At 34.5% G+C, this 23,094-nt stretch overlaps 1 protein-coding gene and 1 non-coding gene across 7 annotated transcripts in view; one reads left to right on the top strand and one right to left on the bottom strand.

Annotated features, from left to right (window-relative positions):
- TMEM161B (transmembrane protein 161B) overlaps positions 1–23,094 on the top strand; it is a 73,645-nt gene that overhangs the window by 14,151 nt on the left and 36,400 nt on the right. For 3 of the 6 annotated variants that reach the window (XM_053664466.1, XM_053664465.1, XM_037159641.2), the window contains exons 2-4: positions 7,204–7,307; positions 16,953–17,036; positions 18,969–19,066. In XM_053664466.1, the coding sequence (XP_053520441.1) occupies positions 7,234–7,307; positions 16,953–17,036; positions 18,969–19,066 (256 nt within the window). In that variant the 5' untranslated portion in view covers positions 7,204–7,233. Of the gene's footprint in view, positions 1–7,203; positions 7,308–11,534; positions 11,563–16,952; positions 17,037–18,968; positions 19,067–23,094 lie in introns of all 6 variants that reach the window. The other 3 variants (XM_037159642.2, XM_037159643.2, XM_053664467.1) reach the window with 3 other exon arrangements.
- LOC119059820 (U6 spliceosomal RNA) lies at positions 12,700–12,808 on the bottom strand. The gene has a single exon (XR_005084464.2). It is a non-coding gene; the product is annotated as a U6 spliceosomal RNA (small nuclear RNA).

The following is a 23,094-nucleotide window of genomic DNA, read 5'->3' as shown; positions in this document are numbered from 1 at the left end:
TGTGTAGTAATGCCATTCATTCATTCATTCTTAGCAAATAGAAAGTGCCCTTCTGTGTGCCTTGACCTATTAAATTCATTGTGCTAAATATTTGGGATATGACACTGAAATTAAAAAATTCTTTGCCAAGTTCCTGATAACAGCCAGTAAGATACTGAGTGCATGTTAATTAGACAGCATGTATTTGTTAAATAATTTTTTTTGCTTTCCTCATATATAGATATAAATTTCTATATCTATGACATAATTTGAATTTATAATGATTTTTAACGTTGCTCGACTGAGACCCTGATGCATTTGTCACGTAATATATAGCTGTTTATAGTCCTTATCACCGAAGTAAGAGAGGCTGCACCCCTGCTTCCTGGAGTACCATTCCTACCTTTAGTACAGGTCTTTCTCTCATACCTAGTATTTGCCTTAGTTCTTCTGGGATGTTCCTCATCCATTCTTTACAAGGTATCCAGGGAGATTTTTCTTGTGTACTGAGGTGGTCATATTACATTTTACATGGTTTCCTATTGCCTTCAGGTTAAATTATAAACTCATAAGTCTTGCCATTCAGTATCTCATCCACACATACTGTCATCTCATTTGAAGCAGGTGTCACTGAGGGTTCATCAGACTTAGTTCACTGGGTCTTTGATTCATGCTTTACCTTCCAAAATGCCCTTTCACCTTTTTTGCCCTTAATAATTTCTTTCTTCTTTTTGCTATTTTATCATAAGATTCTCTGTCTATCCTCTCATCACTTTGTATTGTAATGGTCCATTTACTCTTTTAGTGGACTGGATGCTCACTGATGACAGAGACTGCTGTCTCTCCCTATTGCGTGCCAGTGGTCTAATGCTCAACACATACAGTATGTTGCTCAGTAAATGTTCATCAAATGAACTGAATCAATTTAGTGGGAAAAGCACTAGGTTGGAAATTAGAGGTCTGGGTTCTGGATAAGTCTGAACTGGGTAGGTCTGTGATCTCAGTTGTTTGGATTCTGATTTCTTTTTGTGTGTATAGTTTAGAGATAGTTTCTTTAAATATTCAAAGTCTGAATTCTACGTTTATTGTGAATCTAGGTTGAAATAACAAAATTTAGACCTTTAAGTTATTTGAGCATCTCTGAGAAGTCTGTCTCAACATGTCTGGCTATCACTAAAACAAAGCAATATATGTCAAGGGCACTGAAGACACAATATTCCAACTTTGAATTTTAAAATTGCAGCCCATTTGTCTTTATGTTCGGGAATTTTGTTTTTAATATTGATAAGCAAGATAAAATGTTGCCATTTGACATACTTTATTTCTTGGAGAATTGCTTAATTTTCCTTGGTAATGATTTTTTAACCTACCTAGAAATGATTACTGACAAAAATGGAAATGATCATTCTAGAGACTAAAGACAACATTTTTTTGCTCTTCATGGCCTCAGGTTAACAGATATGGAAGAGGTTGAAACCTAAGTTCCCCCGGTGTTTCACCCTTCTTGGGTACTTACGAGCTGTTTCATAAACGACTTTCCCCAGTTCCAGTCATGAAGGAATCAGGACCTAGGGGCAGGTGATCCACACAGAAGCTGTCTTCTTTGGGGAAGTTGTTTTAAAGCACTAGTAAACCGTTGAGGCTACTCGAATCACTGACCCATATGGTTGTGTACTTGAGACTTCAGCTGTGATGGACTTCATAGCTTCAGTGTATCTCTGTGTAGTTTAACAGTTGTCTGTTGTGAGGTTTATGTTTGCTTATGCTTAAGTTTATATAAGCATTTGGTTTTAATTAAACATGATGAAAAATATTTAGGAAATTTGACTTTTAACTTAAACATTTTAAAAATTCTGCTTTTGTATAAATTTATATATAGATGTTAAGTTGGGCAGTGAAGTCATTAAAATGGTTTGTTTTAAAATTTCCAATAGTTGTATCTCTTAATGAATTTTATATTTTATATTTTATTGTTACATTTTATACATTGTTAATCTCTGGCATGTATACTGTAATTGTCAATCACATAGTAATGTCTCAAAAGTTGATTTAAATTTTGTATTAATAATGTATTAAATTGATAATACATATTTCTGTAAAATGATTGCCACTTTAAAAATATATTCCAAAGATTTTTTTCTAAATCTATATGAAAAGGAATAACCTTGGTGAAATATTTTCCACATAATTTAAATATTACCTCTCAAAGGTCAGGTAGATTTCTGTATTGGGATAAAGGTGACATATTTTCTTTGAGTAGCACATGTATAGGGAGTCTTCCAACAGAAGATACATTCTAGGAAAAATGTATTAGCTTCTATTAGAAATTTGGCGAAGACTCCTATTGTATACTTACACAGTTTGTGGATGAGATATTGAGAAAGTATTACAACTTTATTTAAAACCATGGACATGGCATAGGGAAGGAATGGATTGAAGTTATACTTTTGGATTGAGCATTTTTAGTCAAATATCAACTACAGCACTGATGTGCCAGCTGCATTATGTATCTGCATTAGTTTCTCAGCATTGGTTTCTTTCATTCTTTCTTTGCCCCCATATTTGATTACCCTTTGAATTTTGCAACAGTATCTTTATAACTCTTTTCTTTTGGGTTCCCGAGATACCATTGTAATTTAAAGCTGTATCATTTCTGGTCTGGATTATTGCATAAACATAGTTTCTATTCCTAATTCTAGTCAATCCAGTTTGTAGATTTTTATTTGTTTTGCCTTCCTATAGTTTACATGTTCAATAGTGGGTCTGTCAGCACCATCTCATTATGCCCGTGATTTGGGGTAGGAAGAAGGGAAGTTTAGCAAGATGCCTCTTCCTTAGTTCATCGTATTCTATCATATCAGTCTTCCAGATTTGTCTTTCTAAACTGCCATTTAATGCCTGTAATATTTATTAGATGAGACTAGGATATGGATTTTGCTATAAAGGAGTTTAAAGACTAATAAATTGTTACGTATGTTTGTGAGATACTGTACTAGATGACCTTAAAAATGCTGTGATACTGTCACTTCTTTCAAGGCCAAACTGAGGTTCACTTTGTCCACAGAACTTTTTCTAACTAAAAAGTATCTTTCACTTTTAAGTCTGTAATAATCTCAAATACGCCAGCCTCTGACATACTTTCTAATATATTTTGTAATGGCATTTATTGTATGGAGATTGCAGAACTTCTTTTACAAACTATGTAGAAAAACATACAATGGGGTAAATACAGTCTGTTCAGTAAATGGTGTTGGGAAAATTGGACAGATATGTGCAGAAAAATGAAATAGACCACCTTCTTACACCTATTTTTGAAATAGACCACCTTCTTACACCTATTTTTATGCACCTTCATTCAGAAAAATAATCTCAAAATGGACTAAAGACTTAATTTTTAGACTCAAAACCATAAAAATTCTAGAAGAAAACATAGGCAGTAAAATCTCAGACATTTCTTGTAGCAGTATTTTTTTAATCTATTGCTTCAGACAGGGAAACAACAACAACAAAAATAAACAAATGGGATTACATCAAACCGAAAAGTTTTTGCACAGCAAAAGAAACCACTAACAAAATGAAAAGGGGACCTACTGAATGACTGAATGGGAGAACATATCTGCCAGTGATAAATTTGATAAGGGGTTAATATCTAAAATTATAAAAAACTTATAAAACTCAACACCAAAGAGACAATCCAATTAAAAACTGGCCAGAGGACCTGAACAGACACCTCTCCAAACATGACATACAGATGGCCAGTACACACATGAAAAGACACTCAACATCACCTGTCATCAGAGAAATGCAAATTAAAACCGCAATGAGATATCAGTTCCCACCAGTCAGAATGGCTATTGTCAACATATCAAGAAACATTAAAAGAAAATGGAAACCTTGTGCACTATTGGTGGGAGTGAAGATTAGTACAGCCACTGTGGAAAGCAGTATGGAGTTACCTCAAAGAATTAACAATGGATCTATATTACAAGCCAGCAGTTCTGCTTCTGGGAGTATATCTGAAGAAATCTGAAGATATAATATATGCACCCCTATGTACATTGCAGTGTTATTAACAGTAGCCAGGATTTGGAAGCAACACAAGTGTCCATCAATAGAAGAGTGGTTAAAAATGCAGTGGTACATTCACACAATGGAATACTACCCTGCCATAAAAAAGATGGGAGTCTTATCCTTTGCAACAGCTTGGATAGACTTGGAGGGCATTATGCTAAGTGAAATAAGACAGAGAAAGACAAGGACCATATGATTTCACTTTTGTGGAATCTAATGAATAAAAATAACTAACAAAATGGAAACAGACTCATTGATATAGAACAGACAGACAGCTATCCCAGGGGGCGATAGTGGTGCGGGGTGAAAAAGGTGAAGGGATTAAGTAAAACCAAACCAAACAAAAAAATTCACAGACATGGACAACAGCATGATGATTACCAGAGGAGAAGGGGAAAAGGTGGTCATAGAAGAGGGTTTAGAGGGGATAAATGGTGATGGAAACTTAACTTGGGGTGATGAACACATAATACAATATGTAGTTGATGTATTATGGAATTGTAGACCTAAAACCTGTATAATTTATTAACCAATACCACCCCAGTAAGTTCAATAAAAATAAGCACACTATACTATTAAAAATATGTAAATGTAATAGCATAAAGCAAGGGGATGGTAAATTCGAATGATAGAAAATGTGAAAGAAGAGAGTATTGAAAATGTAACCTTTGATGTCAGGTGAATATAAAAGTGGTCTAAGCCTTGACCCAATTGGTGAAACTTAAGGAATTAAAGTATTTACAGTAAAACCATAGTTGAGTTAGGTTTCAAAGACATTTTATAAACAGCCGGTTTCAGAGCCATTTATAGTTTTTTGTTTCTGTTTTTGACAACTCCCTGTACATATTTGTTCCTTTTTAATTAGGCATTTGGTCTTTTGCTAATTAATTTATGAGAACTCTGTAATATCTAATAGTAAAATATCCATTTGGTATGTGAGTTACAAATGCTTTTTCCCAGTTGGTCTTTGACATTGTTTATATTGTTTTCTCTATGTAGAAAAAATTTGTTTTAATTAATAGAGTTTATTTTTTAGAGCAGTTTAGGCTTGCAGCAAAATGAATAGGAAGATACAGGGAGTTCTTATATATGTATCCCTTTCCTTACATATGCAAAACCTTCCCCAATATGGATGTCCTACACCACAGTAGTACATCAGTTTGTTACAATCAGTGAAACTTGATTTTTTCAACTTATCTCATAGACTGATATTTTTGAAAGACTTTTATTCTTCCTGGCTGGTGTAGCTCAGTGGATTGAGCACCAGCCTGTGAACCAAAGAGTTGCTAGTTTACTTCCCAGTCAGTGCACATGCCTGGGTTGCGAGCTGGGTCCCCAGTGGAAGGTGTGCAAGAAGCAACCACACATGGATGTTTCTGTCTCTCTTTCTCCTTCCCTTACCCTCTCTCTAGAAATAAGTAAAATCTTTTTTAAAAAGACTTTTATTCTTTATATTGAAAACAAATATTTTTCTATAAAAAATAGTGATAACCATGGCAATAACAACAAATAGTACTAACCCATTGACTTCTTACTTTGTACCAGGCACAATTCCTAACCATACTTGATAAGGTAGTTGAATTTAAAGCTTCATTTTGTAGAAGAGGAAATGGAAGTACAAAATGTTTAAATTTTTGGACTTCCATTTGAATTACCCGGACCAGGTAGTTCAGTTGGTGTCATCTCTACATGCCAGAGTTGCAGGTTCAGTCCCCCATCAGGGCACTTACAAGAATCAAAATGTTTAAATTACCTGTTCAAAGTCACAACTAGTGGATGGCGGATTCTATACCAGGTAGTTGGAGTTCAGAATTTAGGCTCTTATATCAGTATGCTGTATGTTTTAAACATTTTGTATTTTTTAGGTACTTGTTTGGTAAATGAGGTTTGAGGTTGGAATTCAACCTTATTTTCCAACTGCTGGGATGGAGGAGCCCCCAGAGGAGCGTAAAGAATTGCCCATCCAGCGGGGAGTAAAGCAGTGGCTGTGGTAGACCTTGTGGAAAACTGCTGAGATGTAAGATAAGGAAATGGAATTAGGCAAGATGGAGTGATTTTGATGGTGGTTGTTTCAGTGGAATAGGCTGAAGCAGAAGTCAGATCAGAACTGTGTTGGGGTTATGAGAAAATAGAAGTCAGAATACATCTTCAAAAGTGACTCAGAGTAGGAGCGAGGAGGGCTGTAGAGTAAGGGGTTATTATTGTGTGTGCTGTTTTTGTTTTTAGAAAAATATTAGAGGTGTTGCAATGCTGATAGGAAGGATGGATAAAAGATTAAATATGATATAGGAAGGAAACTCTTCAGTGGTTAATTTTCTGAAAATCAGTGCGAGGATGGGCTCTGAGTCACTGGAGTAGGGACTTACTGTAGAACTGCTCTATTTCTAGAGGGTGTGGGAAAAGACTAGTGTAGTGTATACAAGTGGTTGTGAGCTTGGTGGAAGCTAAGAGTTCATATTTTGACGGTGTGTATTTTCTCTGTGAAATAGCTGTCCTCTACTGAGTGGAGAGTTACAAGTTTGAGGGAGGTTGGAGGTGTGAAGAAAGGAGAATGTTTGAATTTTAGCTCTCATGGAGAACAGAAGATGGATTGATGAGGACATTACTAAGGGGATTTTGGACATTGTTGAAGGTCCACCCACTGGAAGTTGGTGATGGCAGCAAGAATTAAACTTTCTAGAAAGTGGTTTTCAGGCCAATTCTGCCATATCACACTCTAATTAATACTCTAATCATTCACTACCACCCCAGAATTAAAAAACACATAATTGCTTTTAATGCTTGCCAAGCTAGTATTTTATGTGTGTTGAACAGATTAAATTTGGAGAAGGATAAAAAAATCACTAATTTTCACTTCATTTTGATACCCTTGTATAATAGATAACATTTCTTGGGAATAGATTTTTGAATGTGTGTGCTAGTTCATTTAACTTTTGTTCATATAGATGTGACTCTTGGGTAACTTGTAGAGGATTATAAGATGAGATTGCATATTTAAGTTTAAACATAAGTGGTCCTGAATACCTAAATGGCAATAATAGTTTAATAATAACTCCTTTTTTGTAAAATTTCATTTTCAAAATATATAGAAAGTTCCTAGCAGTGTCCTCAAATCTAAGTTCATTTCTTGTTAAACTTGTTTTTTTTACACAGGGTGTAATAGGTATACAGCTGGTCGTTACCATGGTGATGGCCAGTATCATGCAGAAGATTATACCTCACTATTCTCTTGCACGATGGCTACTCTGTAATGGCAGGTAAGTCAAGTGTAGGTTGATTGTGACTGGCATTTACAAATCACCACTGAGTTTACCAGGCTGATTAACTTCCTAGTGAAGTGCTAATTAATATTTTCTAAAAATATGATAGTTAAGTTAGGAGAATATTTAACTTCCTTATTGCAGTGTTATGGTTTGTCTGTTTAACACAAAGGTAATCAAGTTATGGTTAAAAGTTCAGGCCCCCTTCCCCTTCCTTGTCGCCTTTTGTCCATGGCCACTGAAAATAATGCATGACTTTTATGGTTACTTTTTTAAAAAGTTGGTCAACAAAAGGATTAGACTGTGACTTGCATGCTTAGCTATTTTCACAACTGTTGAAAAAATGACTCACATGACCTAGTTATTATTAGTTACTCAGTGGAGAGTTTACAATGAATAGTGTTCTTTTACTTTACTGCAAATAATTTTAAACCTTATCAAAGAGGGGGTGAAGTTACCTTGAAGGATCTTAATTTTTGTCTACTGAACTGTAAGTGTACTACTACTACTGCTTCACAAAGCGGCTAAGTTGCCTTGCTGAAGTGTGTACAGTAACACAATAAATTGACAAGTAAAGAAGTTAAATATAGGAGATAAAGTGAGGCAAAGGCAGGAAAACTCTGCACACAGAATTATATGCCAAAATCCTGTGTAATTATGAAAGGTAAGTTATAGATTTGATAACCCGACTATTGTTTTATTCCAATTACTCATCTCCAATAAATAACCAAATTCTTTTATTGATTTCTATGTCTTTTGTTTAGACCTTTTGAAGTTAGAAAGCAATGGATAACTCTTATATTTGTAATGATTTCATATATAGCAAAATAAATGGTAGCCTTTATTTTAGGGCCATGCTAGTCACAAAGCTTAAGTTTCCTCAATAGAATTTATTTGTAGTTTTAATTATTTATATTTTTTGCCAATGTGCTTATATTTTTTCCATATCAGTGTTTAACTATAGGAAAATATTTAAACTGCTTAAAATTTTTGACACTGATAAATATGTGGAAAGTGTGAGAGAACAGCTATTTGAAATGTATATTGTATTAGCAAAATAAATGACTAATTTGCATGCACCTATCAGCTCTTTATAAGTTAAAAAAAAATCATCCATTACCAGTTTTTAACTATGTAGGGTTATACCCTAGATAATCTTGTTTACTGATTTTGTTTAAGAAAACCCTTTGCTATATAGGTCATGAAAGAGTAAACATTAGCTCAGCAAATTATTATTAATTCTAAGTAAATGGAATCTGAATTAAAAAACTAGATAAAATATATTAAGGTAGCTTATTTTCTACTGAGAATTGAACATTTCTAGATTCTGTTGGTGAGGTGTCTCTAGTGAGACTTGTAGATCTCTTGGCTGTGAAGGTTTTTGGCAGGGTTGTCCCATTTAAGTCTTTAGGTAATTTCCATGTCTTTCCATAACTTGATTTTTTCACTTGCTTCCATAAAACATTCACAGGTAAAAACTAAAAGATTATAAATCTGATTGTCTTCTCTCTGTTAATATTAGAATTATGTATTTTCAAAATTTTCACTTTTTGACAAGTACATGTCATAACTACATATACCCCTAATTTGAGAGGGAGTTCAACCTTTAAAAATGATCATGAAGTTGATTTTTTAAAATAGTCTTGATTTGCTTTTGCAAACAGATCAAACTTAGTGTTTAATTAATGCTGTCTTGAATTCCAAATCAGGTTCTAAGTGTACCCATCAGAATTTTCTAGTAATAGTTACTCTTTTGCTGTAGTTACAGTCCCATGTTTTGTTTTGTGTTTTTAATATCATCCACCTTTCTATAATGTTAATCCTAAAATTTTTAGGTCATGAAGCCAAATTGCTAAATGTTGTTTCCTAACTCCATTGAATAAGATAATTGATTTTACCCTTTTGGAATAATTATTGTTTACAAACCTTTTGTGATATATGAAACTTTTAATATTGAGAAAATCTAAAATCCCTTATTAATTGCTTATGTAAACACTTATTGATTAGAAATAACAGTTTGTATTTTAAACCATGTCATGCTACTGAGTTGAAGAAAGGAGGATCTGAGGGAATTCTTTATCACCTATAAAATGCTTGAAGGACTTTAAGGTGTGGGGGTTGTGGGGAATTTTTAAATTATGAATAGTGCAGGATGGCTTGGGAGTGACTATATTGAATAGAACTATTTAATAGAACTATTTAAGTGAATACATGTATATTAATGTATGTGTGTATTAACCACATAGATTAATCATATGACAGAACAAACTTCTTTTTGGCTTCTGTATACAGCATTTTAATATTTATTGTAATAATATAATATCTTTACATTGTAAATAAATATTTGTATTTTTCTTTAACACGGCTTCTCTTTTTGTATTTTGTAATTTAATTTTGGTCCATATCTCATCAACCTCTTTCCCTTTTGGAATGGAGCATTTGAAGTGGCACCTGGTTCTTTATTTTGTTGGTTTAATGAGTACCTGCCCTTTTCCTAACGAAGTAACTCCTGTGAAAGAATAAGCAAATTTTGCTTGTAAATTAGAAGCCTGGTGATTTTTAATATGAAAAAATAATTAGTTTTCTGGTTTTTGATAAATAACATATATTAAGTTACTGTTGTAGATCTGTAGTTTTTTTTTTTTAAAGACTGCATAGTCTTCAGTTTGGTTTAATTCCATTAATATTACCTGTATAAGGTTATAAAACTTTTTCCTGGTAAAGTATTTATTTCTGCTGTCTCATTTGGATCTGTACACTCTGAGCTAAGTAGGAATGGAGATGTATTTGGGGTATGTTATGACCTCAGAAATCTCAGTGTGTGGATTGAATAAAAGTTTCTCATTCAGTTTTCTCAGGTAGGAGTAAGGGTCAAATGGGGGAGCCAGAGAGCGGTAGGGCAGCGCTCCAGGCAGACCCTTCACAAAATGGCATTTTAAGGATTCAGCTGTACTTCAAGTGGTGACTTAGGGATTATAAACTGTCTTGTGGCACCACTCTTTCTCTCGCTGTCTTCAAGTCCTCTGTTAGATGCTGTGCTAGTTGGCATATCAAGAGAGGTAGGGGGGCTGTGGATCTTTCTGGAGATTGTAGGAGCCAAGCTTAGAAGAAGATGTATTATTATTTCTACCCACATTACATAGGCTTATAGGGTTCTGTGACTAGTTTAGGCCAAAGTTAAAAGAGGCTGGGGAATGGAGTTTTCAATTTTACCTAGAAAGCAGGATTGATAGTGTTTAGTCCTTCTCTATTGTGAGTAATATTGTCTCCATTTTTACAAACAAGAAAACGAAGTTTTAACTTTAATCATGTTCACATAATAAAAAGTTAAACATATCCAGGCCTCTTATCTTAGATGTCTAACACAGTCTACTGTTTATTTGATTTGGGGGCTCATCCAACTCGAGACCTTGTCCAGGAACTGATATGCTTGAAAAGGGATTTGAACTTGGTGAGGGTAGACTTTTCTACAACCACTGTGACTGATATTGGCAGTTTCCAGAGTAATTAAGATTTTCTTTTTTCTACCTGTTTTTCTAGCTGTACTTGGCCTTTTAGAAGATATCCTTCAGGCTATAAGTACTGTATGGTATCCCTTACTGTATTTTTATGGCTTTTCTATGGCTACATAGCCACTTTTAGTCCTAAACTAAATTAACAGGCCCATCAGCATTGATTTTGATTACCAAAAACATGCCAGGTGTGAAGTAGAGTCTAAGAAATATCATGTATTCAAATTATACCTCTCATCATTTGAGATTAACTTTATTCTATATTACTAAATTATAAATATTTTATATTCTAAGTTTTTAAAATAGGACAATACTTTTCTACTAAAATATTGTTCTTTTTTCATGCCATTTTATATGACTATTAGATATTGTTGAAGGGATTCCTGCTTTAACAAGAACTTAAGATTTATTTTTCCCATAATGTGTGAATGTGAAAATCTCAGCTGTGACCTTGAAAAACTCAATGTGAAGGAGCCTAGTTTTCTCAGATTGCCCTATTTATCCCTCCCTCCCTAAAAGGAAGAGAACTCTTGCGAAGTTAGTGTTCATGTACTTTTAGTGTGAACTGCTTTCACTAACATAAGGAACACTTGGTTTAACAGTTGCTCAAATTGCCTAATGATGTTAGCTGTTTATGAGTTCAGCATACCACTGATTTGTAGCCAAAGTATTCTTGTTTCTATTGTAATTAAAGTTCCTTTTTGTTTTGAAGTTTGCTTGGCCCCTCTTTTCATGGAGAGGTAAGTGATAGGTTACATTCTTTGTACATTTGAATAGTGGGTTTTGCATGAGGAGTAGGGTTTTGCTTTTTCTCCTTAGTAGCTTCTTTGATGAACCTGCTCTCTATTTTCCTGATTGTTTAGCTCAGACCTTATGCATTTTTCTCTACCCCCCTGCCTCCCTAGACTCCCACTTTGGTCGACTCCTTCCCTTCATATTCCCTTATCAAAAATGTCATGGTCTAATAATTTATTCTGGTTTTTGTCTATTCCAGTATTGGGTAAAGAAGGTGTGACAATGCCTTCATATTCAATTGCTCTATTTTTTGCCTGTTCTATTTTGCATGTTGCCTGATTCACGAATCTGCAAGTTCCCTTTGGTGAGAGAAACCTACTATTCAAATGCACAGTAGGTGGGACCTGTGACCTAAGGGAAAGGTTTAAACCTTCAGCTGCTATACCCTACCTGTGGAATGCCTGAGTCCTTGCTCTCCTTGCATTAGCTCTTAATTTCCAGTTCCAGAGAGTCATGATGTTCTATTAAAATTTCTAGTTATTAACAGGAGACTGTATTTGTATTACAAATAATATTTTAGCTACTTATACTGAAATGTTTCCTAAGGGTTTTTTTTTCCACTTGTTCAAATTATGGAGATTTAGAATGAGGACTAAAGCCACCTGTAGTGACCTATGTTGTGTACCCTGAAATAGAGTTTTATGTGATTATTTATGTATTAAAGCTTTTTATCTTGTTCTGAGTATTGTGTTTCTGTATTTGAGCATGTTCAGCTTCCCATTTTAAATTTCTGAAATTTTCACTTATGAAGAATTTGAAGTGATTTGCTTTAAATGACATTGTTGCTTAAAGTTTTCAAAGATTCTGAGCCAAAGCATTCTATATTTTCTATTACATATTTTTTATAGTGCCATTGAACTGCTTTAGTAAAAAAGGTTGTAGTCATTTTATATAGGAGGTTTACACAAGAAAATAATTTAAAAGTTATTTAATAATTTTGTGGTATGTAATATTACCTGAGACCCTGCTGACAATCTGAATGTAGTAAGAGAAAAGCCACTGAACTGTCATAAAATACACTCTTAGCTAAAATACTAGAGGTTCAGTTTTTTTTTTAATGAGATCACATTAAGACTTTTTAAAAAGATATGAAACATACTTCATGAATTGGTGTGTTATCCTTATTCAGGGCCCATGCTAACCTTCTCTGTATCCTCCCAATTTTAGTATATGTGCTGCTGAAGTGTGCACTTAATTTTTATTTTTAAAAAACTTTTTTTTAACCCCCAAACAATACATGTCTGATGTAGAATATGTGTTAAATTGATAAAAAGGAAGAAGAAGAGTTAATGGACTATATTTCCATCATCTAAAGATAATTACTATGTAAATTTTGTTATATTTCCTTCTAATCTTTTAATATTTTACCTTCATGGTTGTGATTATATTATATGTGTAATTTTACATCATGTTTCTTTTGCTTAACATATTAACATAAAGCATTTTTTTCTCTAACTGTATTTTTGTAACCATTATTAACTGCTACGTAAAATCTTAAGTAACAGCTTTTATATCTGTCTGCCAACCCCTATTAGAAAGGCATAGTGCAGCCGTTACAAGCATATTGCAAATTATTTTGCTGTGGTAGACATACCAACTAATAGGAAAGGAAAAGAAATAATTGAGACCAGAACTTAAAGTATAGTAGATGGGAACCATTTGGTATGGAATTAAACTGTACAGAGTACAAACTTGAAAAAAAATTATGCAGCTGTACTTCTAAGCTTTAGCTTGAATTTGTGATCTCAGACCTTAGATGACCACTCCATACTGCCTGGAAGTCTTTGTATGCTCCACTTCACAGACAACTTTTCAAACCTAATCCTTTCTCTTGAAACATTATGCCTGCCTGCCTCAGCCTCACTCTAAGCTCTTGAAATCTGAGCCAATTACCCTTATCTTCACATGACCAAACCCACAAATTTAGGTACATGTGCAGCCCTTTTCTCTGTCTTTTTTTAATGTTTATGTAATTTAATTTTTCTCTGTGAAGGACGTATCTTGTCTGTCAGTGTTTAATTCCTGCACTGTGCTCTGTACCCCATTTCTTCTAACCTTCACCCAAACTGCTTCTTTGGCCATTTCTCTCTTCTCTGTGAATTGCTTCATCTCTTTGGGATTATGTCTTTTAGCACACACACTTAAAAAGAAAAGATCTTTCATTAAAAGTAATAACAAAAAATAAAGAAGAGCCACAATCCCCTCCCTTCCTCCTTATAAAAAGCCCCTCTCATATCCATTCCTTAATTTTTGGTCTACTTCTTCCATTTCCTTTATAGCTAAATTAGTTCCATGTATTATCTTCATAAACTCTACTCTCTCACTTCCTTATTAATAACTGTTTAGCTTTCTACCATGTTTTATTTTCTCCATGGGTGATATTATTCGTAAAATTTAAAAACCACTATTATGTAATGGCCTCAGGTTCTCTCTGAGTTGTAGACTCTAATATACAGTTACCCTCTCGAAATTTTCAGTGAATGTCTCCTAGGTACTTGTGGCCGACCCTGAGCCAGCAGAGTCTGCCCATTGGGCTGATGAGAATGAATGCACAGGCGACAACATGATTCGTTTGGATTACTTACTATCTGCCAATAACTATACTAGTTTGGAAATATACAAAAACAAAAAATATATACATAAAATCTTTACTCCAAGAATTTTTCAGTTAGTGGAATATTCCATTTTAACCCAACAGGTCTGATATCAACTACAATTAAATTTTGACACTAACTGCCTGCAGTTAACACGGACCTCACAGATCTAGGACAAAGTCCTCCATAAGAATGCCCAAGCTTCAGATGCCAGCCGTGAGTTCTTGGGATATACAGGCTACCCATTCTTGGGTAACTGGCTGCTAGCTACACATTAGTGCATTTTCACAGCCCCCTCAGACTTAGTAGTTTGCTAACATAACTGGAGTTTAGCAAAGTATTATGATTACAGTTTTATTAAAAGATGGCACATAGGATGAGATTTCGGAAGGAGCACAGAGTTTTCATGGTCTCCCTCTGTGAAGTCAGGGTATCTCACCCTCCAGGCCCATCATTTGTTGGCCCACCAGGAAGCTCAGGAGCTTCAGTGTCCAGAGATTTTGTGACATTTCATTACAGAGGTATGATTGGTCCTGTTGGTATCATTGACCATAAGATTGAACTTAATCTTTGGCTCTTTCTCCTTCACATGGTTGCTCAGAGGGTGCCTGTGATCAGGCTCCACCCTGAAGCTGTCTGTGGGCTTACCTCGCATCCCCTCATTACTCAGGGAATCCCCTCATTAGCATAACAAAGACAATCCCCTATTACTCAGGGCATTCCCAGGTCTTCAGTTCTTCTAAGAACTGAAAAGAGTGGCCAGGTATAGTTTTTATGAAAGCTCAGGGAAACTGCCTTATAACTAAAAGGTAAATGTAGAATTTGCCACACACGGATGTAGATGTTTATAAGCAGAGAGGAGAATATATGCCAGATCACCCAGTAATGAAACAGTTGTGAAATAAAATGTCATGTAGCCTAGGCAAAATGTCATGTTCAAAAGGGAAATTGTTGAAGATGGGTCTGGTGAAGTAGACAGTAGTAGAATCATGAAATACCGTGGAGACAGGAGACCACAAACCATATATGCACTTGGGCCTTATGTATTTTTACTTTAATGGAAACTTTCAAACCCATATAAAGAGTAGATGGAATAATATAGTGCATATATAATTCATATCATGAGCTCATATGCACTTGTAATAATTAACAGCTGGTTGTCGATTTCTTTTTTAAAAATGTATTTTTTTTATTTTTAGAGAGAGGGGAAGGGAAGGAGAGAAGCATCAGTGTATGGTTGCCTCTTGCAGGTCCCCCACTGGGGACCTGGCCTGCAACCCAGGCATGTGCCCTGATTGGGAATCGAACCAGCAACCCTTTGGTTTGCAGGCTGGCACTCATTCCACTGATCCACACCAGCCAGGGCCGATTTGTCTCATCTGTATTCTCCTTCATCTTTCTTCCACCCTCCAATATATTTGAAGCAAATATTATTTCATTCAGAGATATTTCAGTGTATATCTCTAAAATATATGAGCTTTTAAAAAATTGTAATTATTACAGCTAAAACATGTTAACATGAAATTTCCAGTCATTACTCATATTGTCAGTTCTCTAGTGTTTTGAAAAATAGTGAATCAGTTGCTAATATTTTAATTGGCATATTTCACTTTAAGAATCTAGATTTTTGTAATTGAAAAATTGCAGAGTGTAGCAATACTAAGTACATGTTTCTCCTTTATGACAATAGGACCTTGATCAGAGTCCTTGCCTAGCTGCCCTACTCACTGCTTTCCCTGTGAGAGGAGTATTGGAAAAGATTTAAACAGGCATCTATCTTAGTAAGATTTGCATTATGGAAAAATAACTAAAGGTGGGATCAGAATGTACATAGGATACTGTCCAGAGGGAAGGCAAGGAGAGCATCTAGAGAGTTTTACCATAGAGAGAGCTGGAAGGGAGGATGGGTTAGGTGAAGGTCTGAACTAAGGTTCTTTTAGGGGAGCTGACAAGTTTACAATTTTAAGAGTTAAAGAACAGGATTAATGATAACATGTGGAAAGGGTAAGTTAAAGATAAAACCTGAATCTCAGATTTAGGTGGCTGGCTGGTAGATTTAGGTGAGACAGAAGATTGAGACGGAGCACGTGGGTGCTTGGGAGGGAGTAAACGATGTGCTCGGACGTTTTCACTGGGTGGCAGAGGTGAAGATACCCAGTTGTCTGGGAGCCGTAACTGAAGAGGGTTACATATAGATAAGAATAAAGGGGTTTTTCGTCCACAACGATATACTCTACTTCTTATACACATAAAATTTGAGAATTCTCCCAACTAAATTAAAGGGAATAAAGTAAGGAAAGCAAAGTGAAGAAGGCTCCTTGTATTTTGGGGGGCGTTCAAAGGACTATTTTTTAAGACACATATTATTTGTATAAATGAAGGGATGGTGGAGAATTTTGATGTGCAACTGCCAGCTTTCCTGTTGTTTACTCCACTTACTTTTAATAGTAAGCCTGTGTCATCTTCATATATATTAATACACTGTTAGTTGTAAGAAGTGTACCTACAAACAGCGTTTCAGGACCTGGCATCTATTTACTAAGTTCTTGGTGTATGTTGGATTTGAATCCAAATAAATCCTTTTAAGGCTCATGCAGTAGTATCTGTTTCAGATTAAAATTTTCACCTGACTTTTCCCAGCCGTGTTTCCACAAATAGGAAACTCAATAAGTGGTTGTAGAATAAATGAATAATTCTAATGATTTTAATTGTTTTATTTAAAAGGATTTCTCTTTTCTTAGTTTAAGATGGTATCAACATCCCACAGAAGAAGAATTAAGAATTCTTGCAGGGAAGCAGCAAAAAGGGAAAAGCAAAAGAGATAGGTAAGTTATGTTGTTGACTTTGTAGTGTTAAACATTTGACACAATTTATGTGAGCGGAGTTTTGTACTTTGCTTAAAGGAACATTTACTGATTACCCCATAAACAGTTGATAAATTTGAGATCAAAACCAATGCTCTAAAATGATATTGAATCACCCTTTAGGAAAACCCTGTATGTAGTAATCTAATGTATAAGCACAAAAGTAATTATTTACTTAAGAATAGTCAACCATAGTCTTCCCTGTGTTTCGATAATGAAAACAAAGAGCCTCATATTAAAATTCAGGGTGAGGGGAGTTGATCAGGGGAGGCTAATAATCTGTTTTCACCCTACAATTCATTTAAAGATACCACTTGGCTTGGGTTCTTTTTCCTACATTTTGCTGTGACTCATTATTTTAATATTAGGAAAATTCATCTGCTTTTGACCTCTGTCTCCCCATTTTTTAAGTAAAAGTGGTAGACAGTTTAACTTTTTATGTCCCATTGAGCTGCTGAATATCATTTTGATGTTTAAAGTTTATGAAGAAAACTTAACTGAACCTCGCTGAGTGGACCACAGCAGTCTCATTTGTGAAGTGGAAGGACTGAACTAATTTTGAAAGATCTTTACAGCTTAAAATTTTTATACCTACATTTAAATTGAATTCTCAAGGAAAGTGCTTGTTAATTAGCATTTCTGAACACTGGCCTTAGTTTTAGATTCCTCAGTTGGGGGTGGGGGGGACTTCCGATCTCACTGTCATTCTTTCTTTCAGTTATAATTACAGATCTTGCAGTAAACCCCCTTTCTCTGAATTGCAGTAGTTATCTTCTTTATAAAACTATTCCTGCTTAATATTATAATTCCCAAAGCACTTTTAAACAGTTTCATTTAGTCTACACATCTCTGAATATTGGCTATTATTTTAATAACACACTTTACTAATGAGGAAGTTGTTGATCAGTGATGTTAAATGATTTGAGCACGTTCACATAACTATTAACAGTCAGGATTTTAATCCAGGTTAGTGTTTAGTTTCTACATTTCTTTTTAGCTGTTCTGCCTCTGCCCTGACACAGCTGCCATGTTCAACATTTAGTTACGTAACACAGTATTTATTCTAGAAACATTTCATTTTTATCGTATGCTTTGTGGTCAGTAATTTTTTTACTTTTATAGTAATTTTTACATGTTGAAAATGCTTTGCATTTATGAAAAGATGCTCTGACAGTTTTGTTCCTGGTAACAATAATTTTCTGATTTATTGACATGAATTCATATTTTTACTGAGGCTTTCCAAGTTTATTCAAGAATAAATGCAAAATTGTTTTTTGGAATTGTAATTAATGTTATTGAAACTTAGTTTATTACTTTCCAAATATGTTTGTCTTTAAAAATTAGTAAATTTGGGAATGACACACATGCGTGCACTTGAAGAATTCTGTTTACCTTCGTTCGTGTTTGCTTGTTTCTCCATTTCTTCTGCACATAAATCCTAATTTAGTTCTTGAACTCTGACTTATTTATAGCTACATATCTGTTAATGTATGTATGTGTGTACTTGTGTAATTTCAAAGAGAAATGTGTTTTTTCTCCATTTGCTTTTACTCTTGTTCTCAAACGAAGAGGTGTTAGGCTGTCTTTGAATCTACAGAAGAGACAGTAGGAGAAATGAGTGAAATGCTAAGCTAGCAATTAAGATTTTATTCCTGTCACTAATGTACGTAGATCTTTTCCTGGTAATCCCATAATAATTTACATCCACATTTTGTAGTCCCCCTTTTAAAAACTACTTTTGCGTACCTTACCTTCTTTTTGATGAAATCTTAGAAATTCTGCTTTTTTTTTCCACTGTGAAATTTATAATCTCATTTGTAATTAGTTTGATACAAGCACCTGGATAACAGTGTAGATAAATTGTTTTTTGTGTCACTTGTCTCATTTTTATAGGAAATATAATGGTCACATTGAAAGTAAGCCACTAACCATTCCAAAGGACATTGACCTCCATCTAGAAACAAAGTCAGTTACCGAAGTGGATACTTTTGGTAAGGGAAATCTTGGTGAAGCCTTCTGTAAATCTCAGCTTTACATTATGACAGTGAAAGAACTTTCATTTTATCTGTTGTGGCTGGACTTTCTGATTGTTTTTCTAATCGTAAGTTCATTATGTAGAATGTGAAATCTCTGTCAGAGCTTTGAGGCTCAGAATGACTTCTTGAATTGTATTTCTCTTTCTGTTCACATAACTTATAGTCAGCATTATTTTTTCTATTTTTCAGCAGAGGCTAATTTATACAAGTTTGTTACACAGTTTCTGTTTAGGCTGAGATCAGATTCAGTTTTCATTATTTTCAATTCTAGACTTTTTGCCATCTACCCCAGTCTGTTTCTTTTATAATGTGGCTTGCAGAAACACACTTGTTTATTTGTATTGACTTACCTATATTTACAATGATTTCCATTTATGTTCACATTTAGTAGAAGAGAAAGTGGTTGTAGAATAATATACCGATTTACATAATAACTATAATGGTTTTAAATTTAAAATGAAATTATTTCAATCTTAGAAGAGAAAGATATCTAATATATTTTTAGATATTTTAGATATTTTTTAGATATATTTTAGATATATTTTTAGATATTTTTAAAACACTGGTTTTCAAACAGAATCACTTCAGTGACTCTATAAAAATAAATCATTCTCAAACTTACCATTGGAGATTCAGTAAATATTAAGTGGGTTCCAGACTTTTTTTTTAATGTTGAAAGTGGTTCTGGTTTTTGAGCAGGTTTGAGAACTGATGGTTTACATTATGTGAGGAGTTAAAATAATGAGTATGTGTGGTTTTTTTTTAAAAATAATTTTGAATATACAAAGTTGAAGTTCTGGCCAAGATGGAGGCATAGATAGAAACCATTCGCTTGCTTGCACAACCTAAAGGAAGATAACAACCAATCTAAAAACAGTAAACAACCAGAGGTGCCATAAAATCAAACTGTATAGAGCTTCGACAAACAAGGAGTGAAAGAAACATTCACTAGATTAGTATGAGAGGTGAAAACAGACAACCTGGTGGGTGGAGGGGACCCTACAGCAAGGCAGTGGACCACCCAGTGAGGCAGGGATGGCTTAGAGGACCCGCAGTGCCGGACAGTGCCAGGGAGGCAGGGCTGGCCGAATGGGAAAACTAAGTGGGAGAAGCTCCCAGTCTTACACGACAGAGTTCATTGGAAAGTGGGGCTGGAGCGAAGAAGTGAGCCATATTGTTCCCTCTCTGACCCCTCCGCCACAGATAGGGTCACAGTACTGCAAAAAGGGTGTTCCCACCCAGGTAAATACCTAAGGCCCCACACCCCTACAATGTAACAGGTGCTCTAAGACAAAGAAATATGGCCCAAATGAAACAAAAGAGTAAAACTCCAGAAAAAGAGCTAAGAGACGAGGAGATAGACAACCTATCTGAATGCAGAGTTCAAAACACTGGTAATCAAGATGCTGACAGAACTGATTGAGCTCGGTTGCAAAATGAAGGAACAAATGAAGGTTACCCAAAGTGACATAAAGCAAAATATACAGGGAACCAATAGTGAAGGGAAGGAAACTGGGACTCCTATCAATGATCTGGAATAAAAGGAAGAAATAAACATCCAACCAGAACAGAATGAAGAATTCAAAAAAAATCAAGAGAGGCTTAGGAACCTCTGGGACAACCTGAAACTTTCCAATATCCAAACTATAGGGGTGCCAGAGGGAGAACAAGAAGACCAAGAAATTGAAAACTTGCTTGAACAAATAATGAAGGAAAACTTCTGCAATTTGGTGAAGGAAATAGAATTCCAGGAAGTCCAAGAAGCCCAGAGCATCCCAAAGAAGTTAGACCCAAAGAGGAACACACCAAGACACATCATCATTAAGTTACCCAAGACTAAATATACAGAGGTAATCCTAAAAGAAGCAAGAGGAAAGGAGGGAGTTAGCTACAAAGGAGTTCCCATTAGACTATCAGCTTATTTCTCAAAAGAGACCTTACAGGCAAGAAAGGGCTGAAAAGAAGTATTTGAAGTCATGAAAAGCAAGGACCTACATCCAAGATTACTCTATCCAGCAAAGCTATCATTTAGAATGGAAGGGCAGATAAAGTTCTTCCCAGATAAGGTCAAGTTAAAGGAGTTCATCATCACTAAGCCCTTATTATATGAAATGTTAAAGGGATTTATCTAAGAAATAGAAGATCAAAAACTATGAACAGTAAAATGACAACAAATTCACAACTATCAAAAACTGAACAAAAAACAAACAAGCAAACAACTAGAACAGGAACAGAATCAGGGAAATAGAGATCACATGCAGAGTTTTCAGTGGGGAGTGGGAGTGGAAGAATGGTCAGGGAAGATACAGGGAATAAGAAGTGTAATTGATAGGCATATAATAGGGAGAGGTTAAAAAGGGTATAGGAAACAGAAATCAAAGAACTTATATGTACAATCCATGGACATGAACTAAGGGGGGAAGTTGGAGGGTACAGGGCAGAGGAGGGAATAAGGAGAGGAAAACTAATAGCATAATTAATAAAATATACTTTAGACATTTTTGGTAGTGTTGTATAAAGTAACATTATGTAATTTGGCCCTTCTTGTGTTAAATTATACCACCACAGAAAAACCTTCAGATTCATTTAGCATCTATATAATATAAAATTGTTTCATGATTTAAAGTGACTTCAATATATTTGAAAGTTGATTGTACATCTACAAAGATTTTATGTCTGTATGGGGCAAGAGTGTCCTAGAACCCAAAAGTGTCATTGAGAAACAATTTAAGTCAATTGTCTATTATCATTAAGACCGGTTATGTCATCCTTTTTTTTCTTTTTAACTAGTTTTCATGGAAAATTTAAAATATTTAAAAGCACTTTGACTTATTTTATTGTCACATTTGTTTTACTATCCTATGTTTGCTTACTTACATAAAATGTTCACAGACATATATAAATATAAGAATACACATACATATCCCCTGATTTCTAAGTACAGATTTTTGTCACTTTAATAACTAATGTTTATTGAATAATTATCAGCTAGTTAGCTTTAATAATAGCTTAAAATTCCATATTAGCTGTTGTTGTTAGAGCTTTACTTGTATTAACTCATCCTCACAATTCTATGAGGTATATAAAACTATTATCAAGTTTTTTTTAAATCCAACTTATTAGATAGAGGTTAAATAACTTGGCCAGGATTATGCACCAAACGTGGTAGAGATAGTCAGTGAGAACTAAGCTATGAATGAACTTAAAAAATGAAGTAGGGTAACATGGCTTCAGAACACAGCTTAATTAGTGTTTTGCTTCACTTGTACAATTTTGATAACTAACTACAAATTGTACTAGTTTTAACAATTGGCCACAAAATATCAAGAGCATTTCAGTTCTGCAGAATAATAGGAAGATGTTTTGTTTATGTTTATATTGATGTATTTATTTATGAATGTGTATATTTGTGTTTAAGTAAAAGTAGAGGATTTCTGCCTTAATTTTAGGTACTCTCAGGAGCTTAAAGGAAATTATTAGGCTTGATAAGCTCTTAAGTTTCTTTTGATATTATGAAAAGGGTAGGTATATAATTATATTATTGGATACAAAAAGAATGATATAATTCTTGGATTATATATATATATATAGCAAAGGATTTGTATAATTTGTACTTTTGCTGAAGGTTTATATTGATATCTGAATATCTTAAAAGTATATCTCAGTTTATCTTAGCTATTCATTATAAGTTCCTCTTAAAGAACATAAGAACATTTGAATGTCTCTTGGCAGTTTGCTCTTAAGTTCCCTGGGGCTAATCTGTGAGTAAGGGCAGGCATGGAGAATTGGAACACCTACTTCAGTTGTTGTTAATAAAATTGAAAACCTTTAGATACACAGATGCCTATCTGTTGTTTCATCCATTTCCCTGTTCTTCTTCCAGAAAGTTATTCAGAAGGCTTAACTGGGTGATTTTAGATGGGGAGAGAGGGTAGGAATCCTGCGACCACTTTAGGGTAAATTTTTCATACTGATGGTTCAGA

The sequence above is a fragment of the Artibeus jamaicensis genome, unplaced genomic scaffold (assembly GCF_021234435.1).
Source record: "Artibeus jamaicensis isolate MK-2021 breed Jamaican fruit bat unplaced genomic scaffold, CSHL_Jam_final contig_373, whole genome shotgun sequence".
Lineage (NCBI taxonomy): Eukaryota > Metazoa > Chordata > Mammalia > Chiroptera > Phyllostomidae > Artibeus > Artibeus jamaicensis.
This window is presented reverse-complemented; position numbering and strand designations above follow the sequence as displayed.